Source organism: Pelobates fuscus, chromosome 3 (genome assembly GCF_036172605.1).
Source record: "Pelobates fuscus isolate aPelFus1 chromosome 3, aPelFus1.pri, whole genome shotgun sequence".
NCBI classification, from domain to species: Eukaryota; Metazoa; Chordata; class Amphibia; order Anura; family Pelobatidae; genus Pelobates; species Pelobates fuscus.
The window spans coordinates 352,492,865-352,519,006 of NC_086319.1; the positions used below are offsets into that span (position 1 = coordinate 352,492,865).

Consider the following 26,142-nt stretch of genomic DNA (forward strand, 5'->3'; position numbering starts at 1 on the left):
GAAAAACCACAGCCTCTCACATGTTAATGCAGTTTGGGCAGATGGGCCTATAGCTACAGATCTACAGGGATATTCACTAAAGTGAGAATTCAAAGTGAATTTTAAATTTAAGGTAAAAATAGTTGAACCTAAAAAAATAACCTTCTAAAGGGACACTCCAGGCACCCAGACCACTTCTGCCCATTGGAGTGGTCTGGGTGCCAACTCCCACTACCCTTAACCCTGCAACTGTAATTATTGCAGTTTTTTTTTTTATAAACTGCAATAATTACCTTGCAGGGTTAACATCTCCTCTAGTGGCTGTCTACTAGACAGCCACTAGAGGGCACTTCCGTGTCCATAGCATAGGTTTTCTGTGCTAGAGCATCACTGGATGTCCTCACGCTGTGTGAGGACCTCCAGCGTTGCTCAATTCCCCATAGGAAAGCATTGAAAAGCATTTTCAATGCTTTCCTATAGAGAGCTCTAATGAGCATGTGCGGCATTGCCGCGCATGCGCATTAGGTCTCCTCAGCCAGCGGGCGGGATCAGTCTCGACCCACCGGCTGACTTAATGACTGGGAGGAGCAGCGGCGAGCAGAAACCACCGCCGAGGGACATCAGCGGGGTCTCAGATAAGTGACCTGAAGGGGTTTTTACCCCTTCAGCAACCGGGGATGGGAGGTAGAGGGGACCCGCAATGCCAGGAAAGCTGATTGTTTTCCTGGCACTGGAGTGTCCCTTTAATGAATGAATAAAGATACTTTTGTAAACCAAGCCAATGCAATATGCAGAGCTCTGACTGATTGAAGGGTGTAATTTCACCTTGTTCTTGGATTGGTATTTAATGCAGATAGAGGTAACACGCTATTTCAAAAAATACACACAGACTTGAGACAGGGCATTGTTTTACCTGGCTAATACGACCTGAAGCTCCTCAACCTTTGCTGTAACTTGCTTCAGTTCAGTGTTAAGGGACACGCAAGTCTTCTCCTTCTCAGTGATTTCATCATCTTTTTTCTGCATGGTATCATCGAATGTTTTATTCCATTTCTTGGACTCTTCTATGATGCGGTCTCTGTCATTTTGCAATGAACACATGCTACGGGTAAAGGCTGCAAGCTTTGCAATGTTTTGGTTCAAGTTATCTTGCTTCTCCTTCAACTCCAAGCTCTTCCCATCAAGATCATGCTGCAGGCTGCTGATGGAGCCCTGTAACTTTTCTTTCTCAAGATGCATTAAGTCCAGTTTCTCTTGTACATTCTTCATCTCTTTCATATGTTTATCCCTCTCCTGTTCCAATCTTGCTTCCAGATCCTCCTCTTTCCTTTTGAGTTTTAAAACAGTCTCCTCCCCTGCTGCTTGAAGACTTTCCTTTAGTTTAAGATTCTCGGCTGCTATTCTTGCAGTCTCACTTTGGCTGTCATCTAGCAAGATACGGAGTGATTTTACATCTGTTTTTGCCTGTCTTGTATCGTCCAAGGCCTTTGTTAATTTTTCAGTAGATGACAGTTTTTCCTTTTCAGATTCACTATGGACAAACTCCAGGGCCTTAATGGCCCTTTCTAGTCCACTGATTGTCTCTTGGTACTGTATACACTCTTTCTGTAGGTGCCGGACTTCCTGTTGTTTCTCCTTGAGCAATTCTTGGAGTTCTTTTGTTTGACTCTTTCTGCCTTTCTCTCCATCATGCACAGACTTTAATTTCTCTACATATTCTTTCTGTACTTGTGACAGTGCTTCTGCTTTTTGTCTCTCCAGCTGCCTCTTTTCCTCTTCCAGTTGGAACCTAACATCCTGCAACTCTCTCTGCAAATCATCATTTTGTATCTGTAAATCCATGGCATCCTGTTGGTAGTTTCCAATACTTCCATTGAGCTCAGCAAGTTGATTCATCAGACGCTCTTCTAATTCATCTTTCTCCAACTCCAGCATCTGCTTTTGCCTCATTACTTCTTCAACATCACTGGTGGCTCTCTCATGTTTACTTTGCAGCTCTATCATCTCTTCTCTTGCTGTCTGATTTTTATTTTCCAGCTCTATTTGTTCTTGCAGCGTGCTCAGCTGATCTTGGGTAACTGTCAATTGCCTGTCGACATTTATCTTTTCTGTCTTTAATACAGTGATTTCTTCTCTCATTGTCTCAATTATTTCTTCATTTTTCTTGGATTTGTTCTCCAGATCTGCCATGAGACCTTCCAGTTGACATGCATTCTGTAACTTTTCATTTTCTTGGCTTATTTCCAAGTGTGTGCCCTTGTCAGCAGATGTTTCTGCAGCTTGCTCTTCTGTTAAATTATCTGGTTGGCAGGATGCGGTTTCCTGTACAAATATTATTTCCTTTTGGATGGAAACAGATTTTGAATCTTCCAGAGTTTTCTGCAATTTCAACTCAACACTTTCCAACTGAAGCTTTAGGTGTTCAGTTTGTTGCTCCAAAGAAGCTTTTTCAGACTTTACCAGTTCCAGCTGAACTGTAAGATCCAGAGTTTCAGCGTGAACTCTATCCAGTTCTGTCTTCAGCTCTGCATTTTCTGATTGGGCTTTGTCAAACCGCCTCTTCTGGCCTTCACTGACAGGCTGCAGTTCTCCTCTAAGTCTTTCATTCTCTTCTTCTAGCTCAAGGATTTTTTGCTGCTTTGATTTGGCAAACTTTCTCATCTTTTCCTTCATGCCTTCCAATTCCTGTTCCAACTCTTCTACGTGTGCCTCAACATCACGCTTTGCTGCCTCCATGCTTTTCAGCTTACCGAAGACTTCTTGTTTCTCCAACTTTACTGCTTCCAAAACTCTTTTCATCTTATCAGTCTCATCACTAACATTCTCATAGGACTGTAGCAGTGTCTCATATTCTTTCTGTAGCTCAGACAGCTTTTCCTGCCACTCTGAACTCTGTAAAGTTTCTAATAGTCTCATTGATTCAAACTCTTTTTCTAAGGACTCTTTATCTGTCGTAACGCCAGCCAGAGCAAGTTTGAGACTTTCACATGAAGCTGCTAGGTTTTGATTTTCCATTAAACACTTGTCAACTTCAGCAATCAGTTTGTCTCGTTCTCCCTTCTGGTTTGATAATCTCTCAAGCAATTTATCTTTTTCTGTACTTTGTTGTTCCAATGAACTCTCTGCTGCGCGCAAATTCTTTAAGAGTTCCTCGTTATTTGTTGTCATTGTCTCCAGCTTGGATTTCAGCATTTTATTTTCTTTGAGTGCTTCCTTTCTGGAAATTAGAGCAGCCTGAAGTTTTCTCTGAAGTTGCTGTTTGCCCTTTGATTCTTCCTCAATGTCATCATCTTGCTTCTGCTGTACTTCTAAAACCTGCATTTCAAGCCTGCTGCTATGGTCTTTAAATTCTTTAGTCTGATTTTCAAGCTGCACTTTGAGAGCTATGATCAAATTATCTTTCTCCAACAAAGAGGTTTGAACATTCTGTAGATCTTCCTTGTTTTCCACTAGTATTATATTAAGATTTGTAATTTCCTCATTCCTAGTATTTACTTCTTCCCTAATATGCATGATTTCTGATTCTAGATGATGGATGGTCTCTTGGAGTTTGTTTTCAAGTTCTGCTTTCAAAATAGCAGCTTGTGTATTGGACTCATGATTGGTTTCTTTCTCTCGATCTAACTGCCTTGTTAATTGTTCTACAGTATCTTGTAGATGTGCAACTTCTTCCAAGCGCTGGGAAAGTTGTTCTTCAATTTGTGCAGTTCTTAATTCAAGTTCATCCTTCTGGGTTTTGAAGATATTTAGTTGTGTTTTATAGCTTTCCAGAGTGGGTTCTGTGTTTGGCGTTCCATCAGCAAGATTATCTGTAACTTCAGCAGTAGAAAACTCCACCCAATCATTGTCCCAACCAGAGTCCTGAGCATTTTTCTCTGAAAAGGCAGGATCTTGAAACTGCATTTCCGATTCTTTATTTGAGGTATGGACTTCGCCTGGCTCTCCTGATGTATACTGGCTCACAGTATGTGCTTCGCTTTCTTGGTCAAATCCTAACTGTCCTAGCTGAGCATTTTGATTCTTCTGTAGTACTTCATACTTTTCCTGTAATAAGTTAAACTCATCTTTCTGTTGCTTAAGTTGTTCACGATGGTGTCTATCTTTTTCTTGCGCTTTTTTAATTGTGTCTCTGCGGGAATTTAGTGTATCTTGAATCTTCTTCTGAAGAATCTCCTTTTCTTGCTCTAGATTAGCTATTCTATTCTCTAGAGCAACTCTGGCATTAGATTCATGTTCTTGGTTAATGGATGCATTAAGATCAGTAGTCTCTGGATGTGGAGATGGTGCAGAAGGTGATGCAGTCACAGACAGATTTTCCATCTTGTCTACATTTAGTAACTCTATTGTTTTGCTCTTCTCGTTCAGTTCTACAGTCAATTCATCTATGCGTGATTGAAGCAAATCTGAAGCTGCCGTTTTTTCAACCAGTTCCTTCTTTGCATTCTCCAGTTCAGATTCTCGGTCAGAAAGTTGCTGCTTCAGAAACTCTTCAGCCATCTTTTGCTCTTGTGTCTTTGGGATATCTAAAACATCAGCATCATTGTTATCACAAGAGGACAAAGGCTCCCCACCTTTCGCTAAAGCTTTCTCCAATTCTGACACTTTCTTCATCAGCTCCTTTCTATTGACTAGTGCAGCCTGAAGCTTCTTCTTAAGGTGCTCATTGTCTTTCCTTTGATGTTCCAGCTTTTGTTGCAGCTCACTGGCCTCATTAGAGCCATCTTTCTTTTCTTCTTCCAGTGGCTGACTGAGGTAGAATTTCAGCTGAGACTCCAACTCGCTTTTCTCTTCCTGCAAATGCTGTAAGTCTTCCAGGCTGTGTTGTTGTTTCTCTGTCAGTACGAGAAGTTGATCCTGCAGTTCCTCTTGAGTTTTCTGTTGTGCTTGCACCATCTCTTGCTGTAGCAGATGAGCATGTCTAAGTGCTTCCATCTCAATTAATAACTCTTCATGCTCGTTTACCTTCTGCAAATGTGCTTGCACTTGAGTCTTCAACATATATCTCTCTTCTTGAACGGATTTCAGGGTTTCTTGGTCCTGAATGTTAGTGTGTTGTAGAACTTCTATGCGTCCATTAAGTTCCCGTTCCTCTTTCTGCATTACCTCCAGCGTTTCCTGCAGTTGAGATTTCTCCTTAAGAACGGTTTCCAGCTGAATACGTATTTCTGTATTTTCTTTTCTTACTGCCTCTGACAATTCTTTCATTTCTCCATTTTGCTCCCTATTAGATGAATTCAGTTGTTCCTTTAGGGCCTTAATTTCTTTATCCATGGTATACTTTTCTTCATTTAGGAGGACCATCTTATCAGAAAAGCTATGGCTTATCTCTGCCACCTGCTGATCTTTCTCTTGTACAGACAATTGCAAATTTGCAATCTGTGTGCTTTTCTGGGAAAGCAATTCCCGAAGTGAAACAATTTCACATTCATTAGCAGCAAGCACCTCAGAAAGTCTCTCCTCTTTACTCTGGCTATGGCTCAGAATTTCCTGCATTTTCTCTACTTGGCTTGCTTCCTCATTAAGTTGTTTGCTCTGCATTTGTGAGAGTGATTCTTGCTCAGTGAGCATTAAATGAATGTGATCCAGGTCCTTTTGCAGAGCAGAAATTTTCAAGTCTTTAGATTTGGATTCATTTTCTAAGCTGTTTAATTGTTCCTTCAGAATGTTCTGACTCTCATAGTTGGTCATCTGAAGTTCCTCTATGTCTTTTAGATCTCTTCCAGTGCCAATTTGTCCCTCTGCAAATTCAGGCTCATGCATTTGATTTTGGAGTTTTATGGCCAAGACTTCTTTTTCAGAAGCAAGAGCGGTCACTTGAATTTTGAGATCTGCCACCATATTTTGCAACAAAAGAATCTCAGAATCTCTGTTATAACCTTTACATACAGCACACTGTGATGTTGAGACGTCATGTTTGCTATCAGATGTCTCATGCTCCTGGACCCCATTGATTGCTACATCTGCTTCTGACTCGCTGATACAGGTAATCACTGCAGATTGATCACTGTGAGAAAATTGCAACGATGTACTAATTGTACTGTGTTCTTCTTGCTTGTGGAACTCTGTTTGCTCTTTCCAGATTCTAGTAGAACTTGCTTCTTGAATTATTTCAGTGAATACACTGTTATTTTCCTCTGTTGTCGGAGCTGATCTTTCATCGTTGTTTGACTCCCTTTCTTCAGTCATTTGGTCTTTTAACTTCTGTATCTCCTCCTGGGCATCATTGATATCCACCATAAGAATGGACAGCTGCTTCTCCTTCATGCCTTCCATTGTTACCGCAATATCTTTAGTGATGTAAGACTGCAGCACCTACAGCAAAAGATTTATAATCAGAGGACACAGTTACAACAACCCATACACATAAGTTGCGCAGGTAGATAACATCAGTAGAAATATCAATGTTAATAACATGAGTCTCCAAAACTTCAGTACTATAATTTAATAAAACTTAACCTACATTTATAAAAGGATAGAGCAGAGAAAAGAGTCAGGGTACTCTTACCGCATTTCACACAATCCACACCTTGTAGAACTAGCCAAATGACTGTAAAGGTGACATAAGAGCAAAGTCTATAAATATTCCAGTTACTTTAAACTCTGATTTATAATCACAAAATAAGAAGACTGCATTGGGCATTCAACAAAGATTCATTCTGCACATCTATCCTTACCTGCACAGAATGTCCTTCTGTAAAGTCCTGGTGACTCTCGGTAGAGGATGAGATATATGAGATATCTGACACTGAAATAGAAAGACCATATAAATCTCATTAACACCATGACTGTCATACAATAAGATATGTGTCTTCCTCATTACTGGTGAAGGGACAGAGAGGAATGCTTAGTTTAGCAATAACAATCCGATAGAAGGCATAAAAGATTTGCCATATATGAAAAGGGAGGAGAAATTGAAAGGTAAGCCCTTTCGGGCTCTTATAGGAACACTCTGGGCACCATAACAACTTAATTTTGAAATTGATATGGAGGCTGTAGTTCCTGAGCTCCATCTTTCCCTTTGAGGTTAAACCACTTTCGAATGGTTCAACACCAAAGTGCTGGAGACTTACAAACTTCTCCCATTAGCCAGTGAAATATTCAGCTCTGGACAGTGTGCCATAGAACCCCCTCTTCTCTCACCAAAACTATGACAGTGGGATTTTTTTTTTTTTTTATATAATTTTATCATAGGTCCCAGCAGTTTAGTAACTTTTCTGCAGAGCTTTCATCTGTCGGTTAACCCTCACCATATGCTACACTAAGGCAAAGTTTAAAGGCTACAAATAACTGTCTGCATGCATTCTAGGCAAAATAAATGATTAACGAGAGAGAGATCATAGGTACATTTCTCTTGTTCTCCACTTGTACGGAGTTAAATTTTCAATCATGTACTACATCAGGCGTTGGAAACCTTTTTTCCCCCCAACATGAGGGTTGATACCTGGTCTGTAAATGGATGAAGGCCACTTTCATCTATGCAACTAAAATGATGGCTCATTAAGTTGCTATGCTTACATGGGATTGCAATATTTAAGGACACCAAATATGAGAGTTATCTGCTAAACAGCTCTCTAATGCAGTATACATAAATATGGCAATCCCACATAAGGGTGCCAGTTTAAGAAGTTATCTAATAAGCAGCTGTAAGATTAAAATTGAGAAAGGCCCTTTTGCTCCTTCAGCTGTTTAGTAGATAGCACCATAATTTGGTATCATTAAGAGGGACTGCCAAATTTAACAATACCAGGTTAGGGTGCTATCAACTGGACACAGACATACTCTCATGCACACATACAGGCACTGAATTTTTATTTATCTGTTAAAAGGTCTACACCCAGCTTTGCTACCTGTGCTTGGAAGAGCTGGAGTGAATCCTCTTCATGATGGTCAGTGGAGCTGCTGCGATCAATGCGTACTTCCTGCTCAACTCCCATTCATGCATTGTATTGATGCTGACACCGGGGTGACGTCACGTCCCGGCATCACCAACGGGCATGCGAGAGAGCTGTGCAGGAAGAGTTCAGTAATAACATAGCTCCCTTGCTACCAGTAAATTTGATCCAAGTAGGCACCTGCTGTGTGGACAGGCAGGTATCTACTCTGCAAAGTGAGATCCCCCAGAGCACGATGTTATCATGGGCATTTGTGGGCCTGAACATTGCAAGGAGCTGGCCTTATCAGGCCTGCAGAATGTAGGTTGGCGACCCTTGTGCTACATGATTGCAACTTAATTTATACAATGTGCAGGCTAATTGCTTGCAAATTTAGAATACATTTTTTTTTCTATGATTTCTTTTAGGCTTTCATTAATATGGAGTGTTGTGCAGGGGAAATGCAGCTGCATGTGCTGCTACCATTTCCATGCAAACATTTCTGCAGGTGGATTGCAATGGTAAGTAATTTTAGGTCTGGCTAGGAGTGTGGATATATGAGAGGGTAAATATATTTGATAATTTTAGCTTTAGAGGATTGAGCCAGCACATTGTATTATACTATAAGACATAGAAATATCTTTACCAGAGATGCTTTCCCCTGACTCCAACTTTGAATTTTCACTTGACATCTTAAGTTCTTCACACACTGTTGTCATCTCTGAAACACTACTGGAGTGCTGATAAAGGCTTAAGTGGTTTTCTGGGTCCTCTTTTTCATTAGCCATCTCTTCTCGAGCTGCCTTTTCCAGGTCCCCCTCAACCACTCTCTCTACTAGACCATCTTCAGTTACCATCACTTCCTCTTGCATATACGTAGATCTTCCCTGGATATCCTGATCCCCCATTTCACTTTGTGGTTTCTCTTTTACTGCCTCATTGTCTTCCTGGTCACCACCCTCTCTATCAAGGTCTTTTTTCACTGTTTCCAGCTCAGCCTTGGCTCCAGAAAATCTCTCTAGCTCCTCCTTCATTAAGTTCAGCTCTTCCTGAGCTTCTCTGGCTTTCTCTAATTCAAGTTTAACTTTCAATAATTCAGCCTGAGCTGCTTGCTGCCTCTCCAACTCCTCTCTAAGTTGATTCAACTTCTCCTCAGCCTCTCTTCCACTCTCTAGCTCTTTTTGGACTCTTTCCAGCTCTTCCCAAGTGCTGCTTTGTCTCTCTAGCTCTTCTCTCATCATTTCCAAGTCATTCCTAGCTGCATTAACCCTCTCCAAATCTTCTCTCATTTTTCCACAATCATCTTGAACATTTCTTCCTTTCTCAAGCGCCTCCTTAAGATTTTTCTGGGTTTCTCTTGCGCACTCAAGTTCATCTCTCCTAGTTTGTAACTCATTCTGAGCTCCCTTTACTCTCTCAAGTTCCTCTCTTACTTGTTCTAACATCTCCTGAGCAGTTTTTTCACCCTCCAGCTCATTTTGCATGCTTTGCAGTGTTTTTTGTGCTCCTTTCACTCGATCTAGTTTTTCTCTAACTTGTTCAAGCATCTCATGAGCATTCCTTTCTACCTCCAGCTGATCATTTAGTCTTTGTAACTCATCCTGTGCACCCTTTACTCTCATCAGCTCGGCTTTCATTTGTTCCAAGACTTCACGTGCACCCTCTTCTCTCTCAATGTCCTCTTTTAGTTGGCTCAACTCATTCCGAAAACCATGTTTCATTTCAAGCTCTTCTTTCAATATTTGTAACTTTTCTTTAGATGTACGTTCTTGCTCCAGTTCTTCCTGCAGTCTCTGACAGATGAGATCTTTTTCTTTCAGTAGCTCCTTAGAGATGGAAGACTGGGACATATTTTCTTCTTGTGCCACATCAAGAGTATCTTTCAAAGATAACAGCTCCTTCTCCATCTGTCGATACTGCTCAGACAAAACCTAAGGAAATTAAATACAAACATACATATTTTACTTAAAGTACCAGAAACAAAAAAAAACCTATTTGTAGCAGGACTCCTCTATATAGATTACCTTTTAAGGGTAGAGACAATTATCCAACTTTTGAACAAAAATGAAAGTTATTTAGTTCTCTCGTAATTGAAGTTTCTTAAGTGCACCCATTCATATTATATACACATACATATATATTATATAAAAATTTCCCCAGAGTACTTCACCTAGGGTTATTTTACTGTATAACAAATATATTTTTCATAATTATAGCCCCATGAGAAACAGGGTTTGTGTATACAACTGGTCAGAACACAGTTAAAACAAACAGAACAACAAAGCTACAGACATGAACCAATGCTCACTATTTTGCAACTGTCCCATGTTTTTCAAAAACATGTGGTCTTTCTGCCTGCAGCACTTTCTGTCAGGGGATTCTGAAAAGAAAAGGATTTTTGCATAATAGTGTGTACATGGCCAAAATGCTGACAGTCCGGCTGAAGGTGCAATGGCTTTTATGGTATTTCTATTTATTTTTTTATAAAAAGTAATCACAACAAGGAAATTATATTGTGATGGAGCTCCTCTACTCCGACTTAGTACCTCAGCCAAGTCAGCTTCCTCTCTGCTACCAGGGTCTCTGGGGACTTAAGTTAGCCCCAGCCAACACAATAGTTTCCCTGCTGTGCTCGCACCATCCTAGAGGAACAACACAAAATGTCCCCCAAAACCAACATATGTCCCTGGTAACTATGTCACCAAACACCCTCACTATCCAAATAGTTTTACCAGGTCGCAGCTTTTATCCACTCTGGCGATGAGTTCCAGAGGTCCCGGTTTCACAAAAGGGGTTCCTGGGGCTCTAGTGAGGGGAGCGAACTCAAGTCCCAGGTATTCTCTAAGCCTCCTCGCCTCCCCTTAAAATACTATTTGGTTATCTGGGGTTACCGGGCGTACCCAATTATTAAATTTACCAGATCACAGCCAAGTCCTGATCTAAGAAAACATTCCAGAGTATCTCTTAGTCAGGTGCTCGATGTGTAGGACTAGTCCAGGCGATCCCCAAAAGGTCCCTGAACAAGTATCCCCCATACCGTTACCATCAGTGACAATAGTCATTTTTAGGGACTCTTCGGAACAAGCCCACAGACTGGTGGCAGGAGGCTGGCACACACACACACAGTTTTTATTTTGTTTGTTATTAAATGTGCTCCTTTAAGTACGGTTCAATAATAGAGTTTTTTGTAGATAAAGTAATTTTAAATAAATAAAGATTTCACAAATTAGTAATAATCATGTATTGTATTAAAGGATCTAAGAGATGTGTGCACTTTCTTGTATCATTACCTGTTTCTGAAGCTCTGCACTTTGGAGCTCCTGCTCCATCATTTCCACCACTTGAGTGCGTGAGCGAAGAGACTCAACATGTTCCTCCAGTTTTCTCTGCAAATGAAGAATCTGTAACAAAAATATAACCCAATATCACACCTATTGTCAAAGCACTAAACCATGGCGATACACAGGACATGGCTGTAAAGGAGAAGTAAAATAGTTGTGTATTCTTTGTGTTTAATCACTCTGCATCTACAGTCATTGGCACAAATAGATAAAGAAAATATGGCTCTCAAACACATATGAATAGAAACATTATGTGAAATCAAGGGAATAGCACTCCATTCCAGAAGAACATGACTTCCAAATAAATTATATTAGACTATCATTTCAATTCTAACTAGGCACAAGTTGCAAACACAATGAGCATAACTCTATTAAATTACATAAAAGAACCACACAGAAGTATATATTTTTTTTATTATATATATATATATATATATATACACACACACCCCACTTGTTTTTCTTTGGTTTTTACTATATATTGGGGCTGATGTGTACTGTAGTCATTGCAGCCGCCCAGTAGTGATGGGAGTGAGCGCAGGACTTTTCTTTCTGCATCTGTATCCATTTTTTGTATTACTCAGCCTTGTTACAATGCAGCCGCCCATCCCATGTGTTCCCTATTAAGGGTTAATAATGTATAGGGGTGTATATAAAAAATACCCATTTCTGTCTCATTAGAGATTTTTGCCAGAGGCTCAAGGAATCAAGGTGAATGGTTAGAGTTAGGACCCACCTAGGGGGGGGGGTCTGCCTTGATGTTGGCAGGTGGGCTCATCCTCTCATGGCCATTGGAGGTAACTAAAAGACCTCCATTTGTTTAAAAATACATAGGGATAAAGGAGAGAGCGCAAGTAACTTGTTTTTCTTTGGTTTTTACTATATATTGGGGCTGATGTGTACTGTAGTCATTGCAGCCGCCCAGTAGTGATGGGAGTGAGCGCAGGACTTTTCTTTCTGCATTTACTCATACGTAATGGTTCATTCTGGACCATTCGTGCCATGCATGTGTACTCAACTCAAGTTCTGTACGCTGTTCGGCAAGCCGGTCGTTCGACGGTTCAAACGAACAAGTCACTCTAGGCAGCAAATCACAATGCCCGCAATTGCTCACCTACGACCCCTAGTGGCCAAAATACATTATGTCAGGGTTTAAAAACCACTACTCTTTATGAAATATTGTACAGGTATTTACCTGTATTCTCTTGTTTAAATACGGCATATTTTATTCATATTATGATTTCTGTTGTCAGGTTACATTAAAATTGGTAATACGTCAGAATTAATGTTTAAACATCTGACATAAAGTTGTTAAATCCTGGTTTGACATTAGAATACTATTTTATCCATTTGATCTCTTATGTTATACAGTATAAAGTTTACGTCTTATGTTCTTGGAAATTACCAACACTCTCCAATTACCTGTCTCCCAAACTGTATAACTCCTCATTGTCTCATTCGACTGCCTTCAGTTGACCAAAACACCCATTAGAGACATACATCTTTCCCGTTCTCACGGTATGTATAATCATGCGTTTTCTTTAGCAAATCTTTATTTTCATATGAATAACCCATGTGTCACCTATCCCATAAAATTCTCTACATAAGGCACTTTATCCGTAGCCACATCTGTTCCAACGCACTGTTACCACTTGTCACAATGGCCATTCACTGGCCAAACTCCTATGAAATGGCAGGCTCCTACACCCTTTATTTTAGCAAATTCTCAAGTATATGTGAATACAGGCTTAATACTTGCAGTAATATCTGATCTTCTCCATGTATTTACTTTTGCAAGCATGAGTTACCACATGTTCCCTCACGTTCTTGTCCATACTCTATTATAGGTCTTTTGTTACCGTTACTACTCTCCCCCAGAAATTGGATTCTTACTCCAATCACGTTACAGGTATACCTAGTGTTACCGCATCTCGTCATTAAATACTTTACTGAATTAGAGGAGAACTGTAGTTTTATCCCCAGATAACCACTACTAACAATTCCCACAGTCATCGTTCCACAGGTGAGTTTCACTCACAAAACAGTGTTCAAAAAAAATTAGGCCCAACTCCAACCTAACTTTCCACATTTTCTTTTTTTAGGTCCTTAAGTAGTCATACTGGTCTGTAAATAACCTTAACCATTTCATAAAGCTAGGTACATCTCCATTTTACATCCTACTCCTATCCCCCTATAGGCTATGATTGGTCAACTAGCTTTTTGTTACTAGCATTCGTCCCTAGCTTACTGTAATTAATCTACTCCCGTGAGGCCAACACCCATCCCCATCGGAGGTATATGCCCCTCGGTCAAATGCATAGTTAGAGCCTCACAATAACCATTGTCGGTTATTAGTCAGGGCCTCACCAAGTCTCGACCAATTATATTGTGTCTTGTTAAGTCACCGAGAGGCCAACATTCCCACCACATCATTCGGTGGCCCCCGTCCACTCGGCCCTCCTCATAGATAGAGCCTCTCTCTCTCACCATTTGGCAAAAACAGGGCTTCATCTTCCTTGTAGGCCAGATAATTTTTCGTCTTAGGCTTAGCTAGAGCCAGTTGACACAGGCAATCGCTCACAACTAAAGTCCTCCTCTCTTTACCCTTGTTTACGTTCTTAGTATGTCTCAAACCCCAGAACAAGATGAGGAACTCGCTATACCCGAAACCCCAGCCAGGCCTTCCACCCCAGCTGGTCCAAGCACCTGTCACGGTAATATACCCCAACACGCAGGAATAGTTCACAGTCAAGAGACAAGAAACAGTGTTCGTCTTACCGGACCTTAGAATGGCCGGACTAGGACGAGAGAAAGACAGAGTCAGAACAAGCCGAGGTCAAGGGAACTGAGAGACAGCGAAACGTAGAACAAGCCGAGGACTGGTACACAGAGGACAAAACAGCGGATAAGCAAGCAAGGATAAGGAGAGAGCGGAGTCAGGAACAAAGCCAAGGTCAAGCACCAAAAAACCAACTGAACGATACAAGCACTAAAGGGAACTGGACAGAAACCACGATAGGGCAAGGAGCAAGGGGAAACAGGTGAGTATAAAAACCCTAAGGTTCACTTTGATTGGCTCCTGTCATATCCACGCCCCCAAAACGTGGGTGAATGGGGAATGTGGCCTGACAGGGGCCAATGGGAGACTGATTCTAATTTAGTCTCCCACTGTCCCTTTAAGAGCGCGCCCGAGACGCGCGGCGCGCTCTTAGTGTCGGGCGGGACATGTGACCGCTTCTCGCGGTCACTGCCCGCCTGACTGATCCCATCGTTGGCTGAGCCGCGCGCGGCTCGTGCAGGAGCAGGACCGCGCGCGGCGAGAAGGGAGGACCCCGGCCGGCCCCTGGAGAGGGTAAGTACCGCTACAGCACCTCTACTGAGAAACTGGAATCATTCAGCCCGTATTCCCTGTGGTCCTGGACTATCCCTAGGCTCGCGGCAGAATTAAGGTCCATGGAGGTCCTTTTCCCAGCTACAGCTCACAAGGCTGAACGCTATAAACTATTCATCACCAATACCTGTACACCCCAGCTGGGAGTTGTCCTTCAACGTGACAACTATACAGAATCAAGGGTTTAATGTCATCCCTTATTGCCTCTATTAATACTATCAGTGTTAGGCTCGAGAAATTGGAATCTCCTCAGCCATCGACATGGCTCCCTCTCACGGTAATGACACCACCACAAACCCAATACAGAGCACTTCCATCACATCATCTCGCCCGCCAAGTTCGTGCCCCCAACCATTCACAAAGACATCCTGGAAGGCATGGACATAAACTAAGTCTCATTGCATCTCAAGATGTAGTTGAGAACAAGGCATACTGCTATGGTGATCTTTCAGTTGTTTTGAAAGCCAGACCCAAGACTCAACCGAAAAACTTACCATACCTGAAATTGTCCTTGACTTTGGCCTTTATCGTGACGTCATCTGCTACACTTCCCCTCACCGTAGGGAAGAATTGGATTTGTACATGCAAAGGTTAGTGGACTTAAGGCACAAGTATGGTGGTTTCTAGTTTTATGACTATCAGAAATCTTTTTCAGCAAAAGCAGTGGCATCTCTCAAACCAATATAATACCCATACTGACTAGAGTAGGCTTGATACAGAATTGTTCGGTGGCCATTTTGGCAGTCAAACCCCCCCCATCTTGTGCGTTATGTGCTTCCATCTCACACTCCACCAACTTGTGCCCAATGGATCCAAGCCTTCCTAGCACTAGTTGTGCTTCCTTCGGTTCTTCCACTGCAGAACACAGAGGCCTTAAAGAAAAATTGGGAAGTCCTGTAGTATATATTGGAAAAGCTCAAATCTGCAACAATTGCAATTCTGGCAGTTCCGGATTTAGCTCGTGCAGATTGTTGCACGTCTGCTCAATTTGTTTCAGAGCACACACAAAACGGTGTCCTAATCGTCTGTACTCAAAACAATGACTAACTTTAGTCTGCATTGACAACCTGGCATATCCTTCTCATCACTTAGTCAACTTCCTGGTTAATGGGTTCACCGACCGTTTTCACACTGGCATTCACGTATGTCCTAACTTACAGTCTGCCCTCCTTGACCCCTGATTAATCATGCTTTCGTCCAAATCACTCAACTACAATTGCCCAAGTTTGCATTGACATCCAAACTGGCATTGAACAAGGAGAACTAATTTGAGCTATTTTACTTTATTTTGCCAAAAGGTGACACAGTAGATCATAGCATTGTATTGCAAAAACGTAACAACTCCGGTATTGGTGATCGTCTGCTAACCTGGTTTTGATCATATGCATCAATTCGATTGCGTTATATGTCCATTTCTGATAGCGCCTCCCTCCTTCACTCTGTCACCTGTTGGTTTTAACTAAAGCTCCATACTCAGCCCCCTACTAGTCACACTATTCATAAATGATCTGCCCAACGTCTGCAAAGCCTCAATTGTGCACATGTATACAGACGACACCGCAGCTTGAAGATAAAAAAGTGGATTACGGATAACAAACTTTTCCTAAACAGTCACAATGATCTTTGGAACAGTACCTAAATAAAAAAATTCTCAACAATGCATCATAAAATCAAATAGCCCACTGACTGCAGTCTGTTCTTTTAAATATCTAGGTAGGTTGCTAGACCCCAATCTATCTTTCGACCTTTACACTGAAAAACTTTATCCAAAACCAAGTGCCCTGTGCAGAAACAAATCCTGCCTTAGCGCCACTGTAATAAAACAGACAGTGCAACAAATGCAAATCATCGATTATGGGGATGCACCTGCGCCGCAAACCCACAGTCATAAACTTAATACGTTGTAAAACTCATTCTGCAGCTTTTTGCTATAACGCAATTACATGACCCACCATTGTGACATTTTAAAGAGCTAAACGAGCTATCGCTGGAATCCCAATGCACTCTTCATCTTTCCAGCCTTGTGCATAAGAACTTTTCAGGGAAGCTCACACTCTACCTGAGTAGAATGATCTCACCAATCCAACCTCCTGTAACGTCCGACCCAGTACCAGAACTTTAATATACCAAAATACAAAAGTAAAGTGGCTCGATCCTCATTTTCCTACAGAGCACCGCAATTATGGAATAACCGCACAGACACCATCGTCAAATATTCATGTGTGTATGTATGACTATAGTCAAATTTTCCCTTTTCATTTTTTAAAAGTTTATTACATTTATAATATATAGAAGTATGAATAACACAAAAACAGGAATAAAGATGTATATTAATTATTTATAAAAAACAAACAAAAAAAACAAAAACAGCCATTTGGGTCAGTCTCCAACAGCCGCTCAACCTAACTCACCTGCAGCTGTAACGTCTCTCTGTGAAACTGCAACAGCAGGCAAGTTAGGATGAACAGTGTGGTGAACCCTGGTTCGATCCCCCACCTTTTTATTAAAAGACTATTTCACTACCCATGGCTCTCCCTCCTCTCCATGTTACATGACTGAGAGCACCTATTCCTATGGCTGGCCACTCCATCCAGAAAGCCGCGAGCACTATAGTGGAACCTAGTCACAATTCTGTGGAACTCCAGCTGGACAGCACCTAGATATCCGGCCAGACAGGAGAGCGCTATTTATAGGGGAGGTACAATAGACAGAGGAACAATCACTCCCTGAGAGCCAGGGGGAGCATCCCCGACATTTGTTGTCTGAAACCCTGGACCAAGTTAGCAGTCAGTCATATCTTTACCCAGGTGGCAATTTGTATATTCTCCATGGATCTCAGCGCTATTTTGACAACTTTGTCACTTGGGGCAGAGCTATCTGGGGATATATGATGTGTTGGGGTTCCTGCTTGTTTTTATGTGTTTTTTGTGCTGTGTCCTTTGTATCCGGGAGATTATTAGTTTAAGCGAGGACTAACTCAACTAACTCTCAGACACAGAGGCCTTGAGGGATCGTGTATAAAAGACTGTGCCTTGACAATAAAAACCTTGGCAGTTGTACTCCCAGAACTAGATGTTGTATGATTACCTGTGGGAAAGAGCTATAATCATAAAATAGCACTTCTTCCAGCTACGAAGGAAATTCAGCAGAGATATCCAGTCAGGATATAGGACAAGCAGCAGTTGGTCCGATTAAAGTAGAGTCTGACCAACATGGCTGCCCCGACAAAGGAGGAAATAAAAAACAAAAAAAACCACTACTGGTGCACCATAGAACAATTTTTCCTTAGGCCCTTTTTATGACGTAAAAAGAGAGTACCGTAATAAGGAAAATTCTTAGCATTTCCTGAAAAGAATCTAATCACAGGTTAGGGATCTTTAAAGGTAGCATATTTATATACCAGGACACCATACACACCATTGTCAGTATGATAACCATGCTTACCTCAGTCTCATGTTTCTCTTGTGCAATGTGAAGCTGTCTCACAGTTTCTTGGCTGTTGTGGAGTTCTCTTGTGAGATCAGTAACAGTCTGCTGACTATCGCTGAGCTGTCTTGTAAACTCTGTTACAGTTAGCTGGCTCTCATCAAGCTCTTTTGTAAGCGTACCAATGTTCTCCTGTTTCTCCTGGAGCTGCCTTGTAAGTTCAGAAACAATATCCTCCAATTTCTGTTTCTCCTTGTCATTTTCCTGCTGGAACTCGCTCTTCTCCTTGTTGTTCCTCGAATCTCCACTTCCATCTTGGTTAAGCTATATGGGCACAGTAGTGGACAGTCACCAAGCAGCATTAGTGCAGTCAAGATACCAAGATGTCAGAAAGCAGCTGTAATGGAAGAGCTCTAAACAAATGCAACGTTATCAAGAAATAGAAGCCCAAATAGTAGAGGAATGGTTCGTCTTGGCCTAATTAAGTAAAAGAGCATCCAAAGACGAACAAACAAGAGGAGATATTACATAATCTAATTTTGGAATAAGTAAACGGAAAATGTAAAACGAATGCAGAGAATACAGGAACTTACTGTGACTGTAATTTAACTGCATAATAATATGCTGCACAAAAATCAGTGCTACCTCTTAAAGGGGTATCCAGTCACATTAGTTTATGGAACACTAATTGAAAAGCCAATTGTGCGAAATCTAGCACTGTGTATTTTTGTGCTAGATTAGTGGTTCCTAAACCAGTCCTCATGGTCAATCAACACTCCAGGTTTTGTCAGTATCTCCACTGGAATAAAAAAGGGAAATACATAAGTCCGGGACGGTTAGTGGACTATGAGGACTGCTTTGGGAACCACTAATCTAGCACAAAAATAGAAAGCAACTAAATGGTATGGAGAAATAACTTACACGGCTGTCTGATGCTTTTTTCAGTTCCTCGATTTGCTTATTCAAGTTTGTCACTTTTGCCTTTGCCTGAAGCTTAAGTTTGGCCAATTTTGCATCTGAAGATTCTCGCTCCGACTGCAACATAGAACATTCTAAAATTAGCACGTAGACTGTTCTAAGTTTAATGTAGATAAGGAGAAATTCCCCTCATTACGGATTCTAGCTACTAGGATAAATAAAAATGTATAATTGGAGATCAATGTTTATTTACTTAAGTGAGGTGAGAATTTCAAATTTAAAGGAACACTATAGGCACATAAACCACTTCATCTCAAGTGCCATGTCCACCCATTCTTGTTTTAACCATGCAGCTGAAAACATTGTTGCAGAATGGCAATGTTTTCATTGCAGGGTTAACCTGCCTCTATTGGCGGTCATACTGACAGCCACTAGAGGATCTTCTTCCACAATCGTGGCTTAAAACTCAAAGAGACCATCATATTGGCACGGCATACAGCTTTACATTGCATGCATACTAGCCTCACAGACACACACATACTTGCTGACACACACACACACACTTGCTGACACACACACACACTTTTCTTTATTGCTCCTTACCTTATGGAGCATCTCCCTGGGATCCTTTCTGCTCCCTCGCGCAGTTTAGTGATGCCAGGCGTCGGAATATGACATCATATTCCGGCGCCTGGCTTCACTTCAGATGGCGCGCGAGGGAGCAGTGAGGAGCAGGAACACTGAGCTCCCTCGCTGCCGCAGCGTCCTGCAGTAAGCCCCTGCAATGCGGGGAAAGCAAGTGCCTACTCTGCTATAACACTGAGCATGCACTCGCGGCTCGCAAAGACTGTCCTTGAGGGGCCACATGCGGCCCGTGAGTTTGACATGCTTGCCCTAGGGTGTCTACTTTTCAAAAATATATGGTTTGATGTGGGTAAATTACATTGGCTGGCTTAAAAAAATTGCCCAAATAAGACATGGCTGTGAAAATTCCAAGTTGGAAAACCGGAATGCGCACCCTCAAAATAAAGTATTTTAGCCCCCAGAGAACTCAACACACCTATGCATGGGGGGGAGGGGGGGGGCATCACTGTACTCAGGAGATGTTGCTGAACACATATTGGGGTGTTCTTTGGCAGTAACCCTTAAAATTCTCAGTACATGTATTCTTAAATTGCTATGTGTGTCAAAAAAAAAAAATGATTTTTTTTTTATTTGGCATAGATTGGTGGTAAAATGGTTGCATGAAAAGACACCAAATACCTCAAGTTTTTTTTAAATTATATATATATATATATATATATATATACATACACACGTGAAGGGTTATTCATGGATTCATGACATATCAGTGTTACAATGTAACTTGCGTTAATTTGGAAAAAAATTGGTTTGGAAATCGCAAAGTGCTACTTGTACTTATTGCCCTATAACTTGCAAAAAAAAAAAAGAGCTAAGAACATGTTAACCTTGGGTATTTCTAAACTCATGACAATATTTAGAAACTTTTTAGCACAGTTGTTTTTGGTGGTTGTAGATGCGTAACAGATTTTGGGGGGGGGGTCAAAGTTAGAAAAAGTGTGTTTAAAAAAAAAAATACAAAAAAATAAAAGTCATCATATTTTATAGTAAATGATATGATGAAAATAATGGTATCTTTAGAAAGACCATTCAATGGTCAACAAAATATTATATTAGAGAATTTTTTTTCCAGGTCAGCTTTTTTTTTTTTTTTAACTTAAATCAGAAATTCACTTTGAATGTCACTTTAATTAATAACCCTGCAAAAGATGAAGCCAGGAGGGTGGATTTGGCTGTGCTGTATATCCATAGTCCACTCCAACACTCCTCTTACTCCTACCCATGCAATGTAGATGCAAACTATGCAGATTTAAAATATTAAATTTAAGAGTTGTATAAAAAAAAAAAAAAAAAAACACCACACACCACAGGATTAAGCAAGAAAGCAAAGAACGAACAAATAATGCACGTGTAAAAATGAAATATTCTCCAGGATATGCAAATATTGTAGAAAGGATGTTAGGTGAAAAATAATGTTAAGAAGGAAAGTTTAAACTAGCAACGAAGACAATCCTCAGATGTGGATATACGAGACTAAAAAGAGAAAAACAAAAACAGATATTTCCAGTTTTCTGCATTCTCTATGACTCCACAGAACATAGAAAAAAAAAAAATAAGGCAATATTTATTTTATAAAAAGCAGGGCAATAAGCAAATGTTTAGTCCACGAAAATAAAGAGATAATAGGTAAAATAGTCCTGATGAAAGCTCCCTAATGAGAGGTGAAACGGCTACTTTTTATTGGATTATGTAAAATAAAAGGCTAAGTTTTAACTTTTGATTTGAATGTATATACACACACACACACACACACACACAGTACTCTGAATGTACATTACCTGGTTAAATACTTTGTTATTATATACACACATAGGAAAGTATTGAATTGGCTGAGTTTTTCAATTCTGATGATCTCTGTCAAGGAGGCAGATCGGGGGGGGGGGGGGGGGTTTGTAAAGACAGTAGTAATCATTTTAAGCAGAGCTGCAGAGGTTACAATACCTGCCTGGAAGGATAGCGCTCCAGAGAGACCCTAGTAAAGCTTCGGCTAGGAAGCAGACTGTGCGGAGGTACAGGAGCTTGTACTGTATACATAAAGTGAATCAGAAAAAAAGCACCATCCCCCTATCCCCCAGGAAAGTCCTGCTGGAACAAACAACATCAATCCTATGTGCAGCACAAAATAAGAAAGGAAAAATTAAGTGGTCTGGGTGCAGTGCCCTGTCATTTTAACCCTGCAATGTAAAACATTGACAATTAGTAGAAACAGCAATGTTTCCATTACAGGGTTAAACACATCTCCAGTTGCTGTCTTACTGACAGCAAGTGAGGCATTTCTGTCGTGAGTAACAGAGTCGGACAAGCCACCTCTTCTGAATATTTTTCATTGAGAAGCGCTTGCCATGCATGTGCTTTTCGACCAAAATGCTTCTTTATGAGTAGCATTGGATTGGATGAAAAGACAAAGAAGCAATGCCTGCAGGATAAAGTCACAGGAGAAGTGGACGTCTGCACCAAGTGAGACAGGGCGCAAGGGAAAAAAGTAAAAAACTATTTTTCTTTAATTCCTGAATAGGGAGGAGAAGATTATAGCATTAGGAATACATGTCTGAAGTGCTAAAATCATAGTGGCCCTTTAAACTGTGTTTGAAAAAGTTGTTTAAAATATAGAAATGGTAATTAACACTTGATCGGTAGGAATTGGATCTTTGCCAAAATGTGCACTAACCAAACAATATCTGACCAACACATTTCTACGAAACACATAAGTTTACATTCCATCTTTCCTGCAAAGTGTGTTTGATGCTGTCTCCACTTATGCAGAGACTCATATACACACACACACACACACACAAACTGTGCAGTGGTGTATTTAGCCTAAGGCAAACTAGGCATTTGCCTTGGGGTGGCACTAACACACTCGGGCTTCCACAGTGTTCTCCGGGTCCTGGGGGGGTCCAAAAGCTGGTATGCTGGCCATCTTATGGCCCCCTCGGCTGGCAGCTGTGTTAGCATCAGAGACGGTGAGGGAGCTGTGATCTTGCTGCTCTGCTCCCTCGCACGCGGTTTGGGGATGTTGTGGGAGCCGGAATATGACATCATTTCCGGCATCAGTAGATGGCCTGCAAGGTGTGAGGGAGCAGAGTAGGGAGATCACAGATCTCTCGCCGCCTCTGTTGCCAACACAGCCGCACGCCTACCAGCAGCCCCACTGGACCCCCAACAACAGACCCATGCCAGCTCTGCAGGTATGGAGGCTGAGAGGAGAATTTTAAATTATATTAGTAATAATTTGTGTCTGTGAGAGTCTGTTTGTCATTGAGTGTGTGACTATCAGTGTGTCTGTCAATGAGTGTCTCAGTGTTTGTGTGTCTGTTAATGAGTGAGATTGTGTCTGTCAGTGTATGTTGGTCAGTGAATGTGTATGTGTCTGTCAGAGTGTGTGCTTAAAGGGACACTGTACTCACCCAGACCACGTCAACTCATTGAAGTGGTTGGGTGCAGTGTCCTAGTCCCCTTATCCCTGCAAGTGTAATTATTGCAGTTTCTCAGAAACAGCAATAATTACCTTGAGGGGTTAACTCCATCTCTAGTCTACCAGAGGGACTTCCCGGGGGTTAGGCAAACAAATGTCGCCTAACTGATGCTGGATATCCTCATGCAGTGCATTAGGACATCCTGCGTCTGCTAAATCCCCATAGGAAAGCATTGATTCAATGCTTTCCTATAGGGAAGCCTAATGCAAGCGCAGAGGAGGAGTCTGACCCAGCGCCAAAAGGACATCAGCGCTGGATTCGAGTTAGTGACTGAAGAGGTTTTAATCCCTTAGTGTCGAGTGGGGGGCACTATAGGTACCATATAAAAGGAATAGGAAAAGGTGGAATCTAAAGAGGATGGGGTGGGTTCTTCATCAGGAAGAGGTGCGGCTTTGACAGTAAGGGGTGGGGCAAGTTTATATTAGGGGGGTGCCTGGGTTTAGTCATGCGTAGGGCAGCACAAAACAAAAATACACCACTTTTTCTATGTACCTTTAGTTGTGCATCTTTCTGCTGAATCTCTCCATCCTTCTGCTGAATAAGTATCTTCAGCTGGACCACTAGCTGCTCATAATGAGCAAGTTGTTCCTTCACATCTTCTGACATATCTTCTGCTGAACTGTCCACTGCCACGGGATCCTGTTTAAAACCAGTAAGAATACCTGGTTATCCAGACCTCTTTGCTCTAAGTGAAGTAAGACATTAACAATCTTCTAAAAACAAATACTAAGGGCAAATCTCTTGGTAATGTAGTATTATATGAGAGAATCTCATGTTCTAAACTCATACCTTTAAAATGATAATCCTAATTTAAACAAAAAATTATAATAAATTATATATATATATATTTACACTTAGGCAGCCTTAGACCCAAGTAGCCTCATGTATTCCTAAATCTGACTGACAACTGACTTAACTCACCGAAATCCCGGTGGTTTCAATTGCCTCTCCATCACCAGAGAGTTCATGCAAGACCGTGTTAGCGAGACCAGAAAGACGGCTAAACATCCCGAGCAGGACCCAGCCTACATGATAAAAACACCCACAGTTGTATTATGGACAGAAGGAAGAGTTCCAGCATTATCATTTGTAACACCATAATAAGCAAGAAATAAATTCATCTGGCACTTAGCGAACATTAAATACTATTTTTATTGACATTTCACAAAGATGGACACTTTGAATTTTTGTAAATGACATGACAAATCAACATTGTCACTCAACAATAAACAATACAAATGTTGCGGAGTCAGGGCTGCAGGCACTGACTCCGCAACCACGCTCACAGGAGCCTTTAATGCAACCGAGTGCACTGGGCACAGGCACTTACATTGCAACTAGGTGCACGGGGATACAGGAACCTACACCGTAACCACATCATGCACAGTTGTGTGATAGTGGGGTTTGTTCTTAGTGTTACTTATGGAATATGTTTGAGGGGAAAAAAAATTTGATACCACAAACCAAGCGAGTAATATATATTCGCATGCATTGATCTGGTTTTGGGGGTTTAGTTGTGTCCAATTCTCTAGTATAGCATCAAAGCAACTATTAAACACTTCCTTATAGACTGTAAGCTCGCCTGAGCAGGGTCCTCTTCAACCTATTGTTCCTGTAACTTTTATTGTAATTGTCCTATTTATTGTTACATCCCCCCCTCTCATAATATTGTAAAGCGCTACAGAATCTGTTGGCGCTATATAAATGGCAATAATAAGAATAATAATAGAATCATGCTGGCACAGTGCCCATATCAGAGATGTGTCATTTAATGGAAAACAAATATATCAGCTAACCTGGGAATCTTCCTGTGATAAGCAGACTCCCTCCACAGAATGGGGGGTGAGGGAGGGAACAGGGGGGGTTGCTTTATTTAAGGTTGCCAAATAAACCACATAAATTCTATTTATCAGCAGTTTATGAGGTCTCCAAATATAGTCAGGGTTGCCAGATTTCCCCCTGGTTTCCTGGATACAAGCAACGTGTTCATGCTGATGTAGGCAGGATTCCTATCCTGCAGTAGGCAGGATTCCTATCCTGCAGTAGGCAGGATTCCTATCCTGCAGTAGGCAGGATTCCTATCCTGCAGTAGGCAGGATTCCTATCCTGCAGTAGGCAGGATTCCTATCCTGCAGTAGGCAGGATTCCTATCCTGCAGTAGGCAGGATTCCTATCCTGCAGTAGGCAGGATTCCTATCCTGCAGTAGGCAGGATTCCTATCCTGCAGTAGGCAGGATTCCTATCCTGCAGTAGGCAGGATTCCTATCCTGCAGTAGGCAGGATTCCTATCCTGCAGTAGGCAGGATTCCTATCCTGCAGTAGGCAGGATTCCTATCCTGCAGTAGGCAGGATTCCTATCCTGCAGTAGGCAGGATTCCTATCCTGCAGTAGGCAGGATTCCTATCCTGCAGTAGGCAGGATTCCTATCCTGCAGTGGGGGGGGGGGGGACCTCACTGATCAGTCACCCAGCAGCATATAAATGCTTCATACAGTAATTTATATCCGCCGCCCAGCAGCACAGACACATTACATGAATCCAGGCTGCGAGCACCCTGTCACTGTGTTGCTATGTTACTATGGTAAGGGGGGCGCTGTCCACCCCCGCCCGGGTACAGAGAAGGCACACTCCGAGCTGCGGTTACCTTTCCCCGGATCTCTGTCTAGTCAGGGGCTCCCTCACTGCGGGAGAAGGAGACGGACCTGGGCTCCTTCCTTATCTCTCTCCGAGCTTTTAGGGTCAGCGGCTCCACCTCCGGCCACATCAGCAACACGGTACTTCCGGATTCGAACAAGCCCCGCCCCCTCTCCCGGACGTGCCAGCCAATCAGCCACGCGAGCGCCGAGTTCCAAGCCGGTGTGACGCCCACAACATATCCGCAGAGAGCCAATCGCGGCTGTTTTTTTTTTTGCCAATGAGGAGAGAAATGTGCGGAGTAAAACAAATGACCTCACGGCAGCGCTGTGAGGAGGCGGCCAATGAGCTTGCAGGAGCCGTGACGTCAGTGGGATTAAAGCTCTGTAACCTGGCGAGCTCAGCTGGAGAGAGGGTTCAAAGGGCTGCCTGAAAGGGAGATCCACAGATGTTGTAGAACTACAA

At 41.8% G+C, this 26,142-nt stretch overlaps 1 protein-coding gene across 2 annotated transcripts in view; it reads right to left on the bottom strand.

The window, feature by feature from the left end:
- GOLGB1 (golgin B1) overlaps positions 1 to 25,769 on the bottom strand; it is a 40,380-nt gene extending 14,611 nt beyond the window's left edge. The window contains exons 1-9 of one of the 2 annotated variants that reach the window (XM_063449179.1): positions 25,688 to 25,769; positions 23,966 to 24,069; positions 23,537 to 23,683; positions 18,930 to 19,043; positions 18,027 to 18,332; positions 11,141 to 11,251; positions 8,497 to 9,781; positions 6,654 to 6,724; positions 893 to 6,291 (exon numbers count right to left, since the gene is read on the bottom strand). In XM_063449179.1, the coding sequence (XP_063305249.1) occupies positions 893 to 6,291; positions 6,654 to 6,724; positions 8,497 to 9,781; positions 11,141 to 11,251; positions 18,027 to 18,332; positions 18,930 to 19,043; positions 23,537 to 23,683; positions 23,966 to 24,052 (7,520 nt within the window). In that variant the 5' untranslated portion in view covers positions 24,053 to 24,069; positions 25,688 to 25,769. The remainder of the gene's footprint in view (positions 1 to 892; positions 6,292 to 6,653; positions 6,725 to 8,496; positions 9,782 to 11,140; positions 11,252 to 18,026; positions 18,333 to 18,929; positions 19,044 to 23,536; positions 23,684 to 23,965; positions 24,070 to 25,687) is intronic. The other variant, XM_063449180.1, reaches the window with a different exon arrangement.
- Between the last annotated feature and the right edge of the window lie 373 nt (positions 25,770 to 26,142).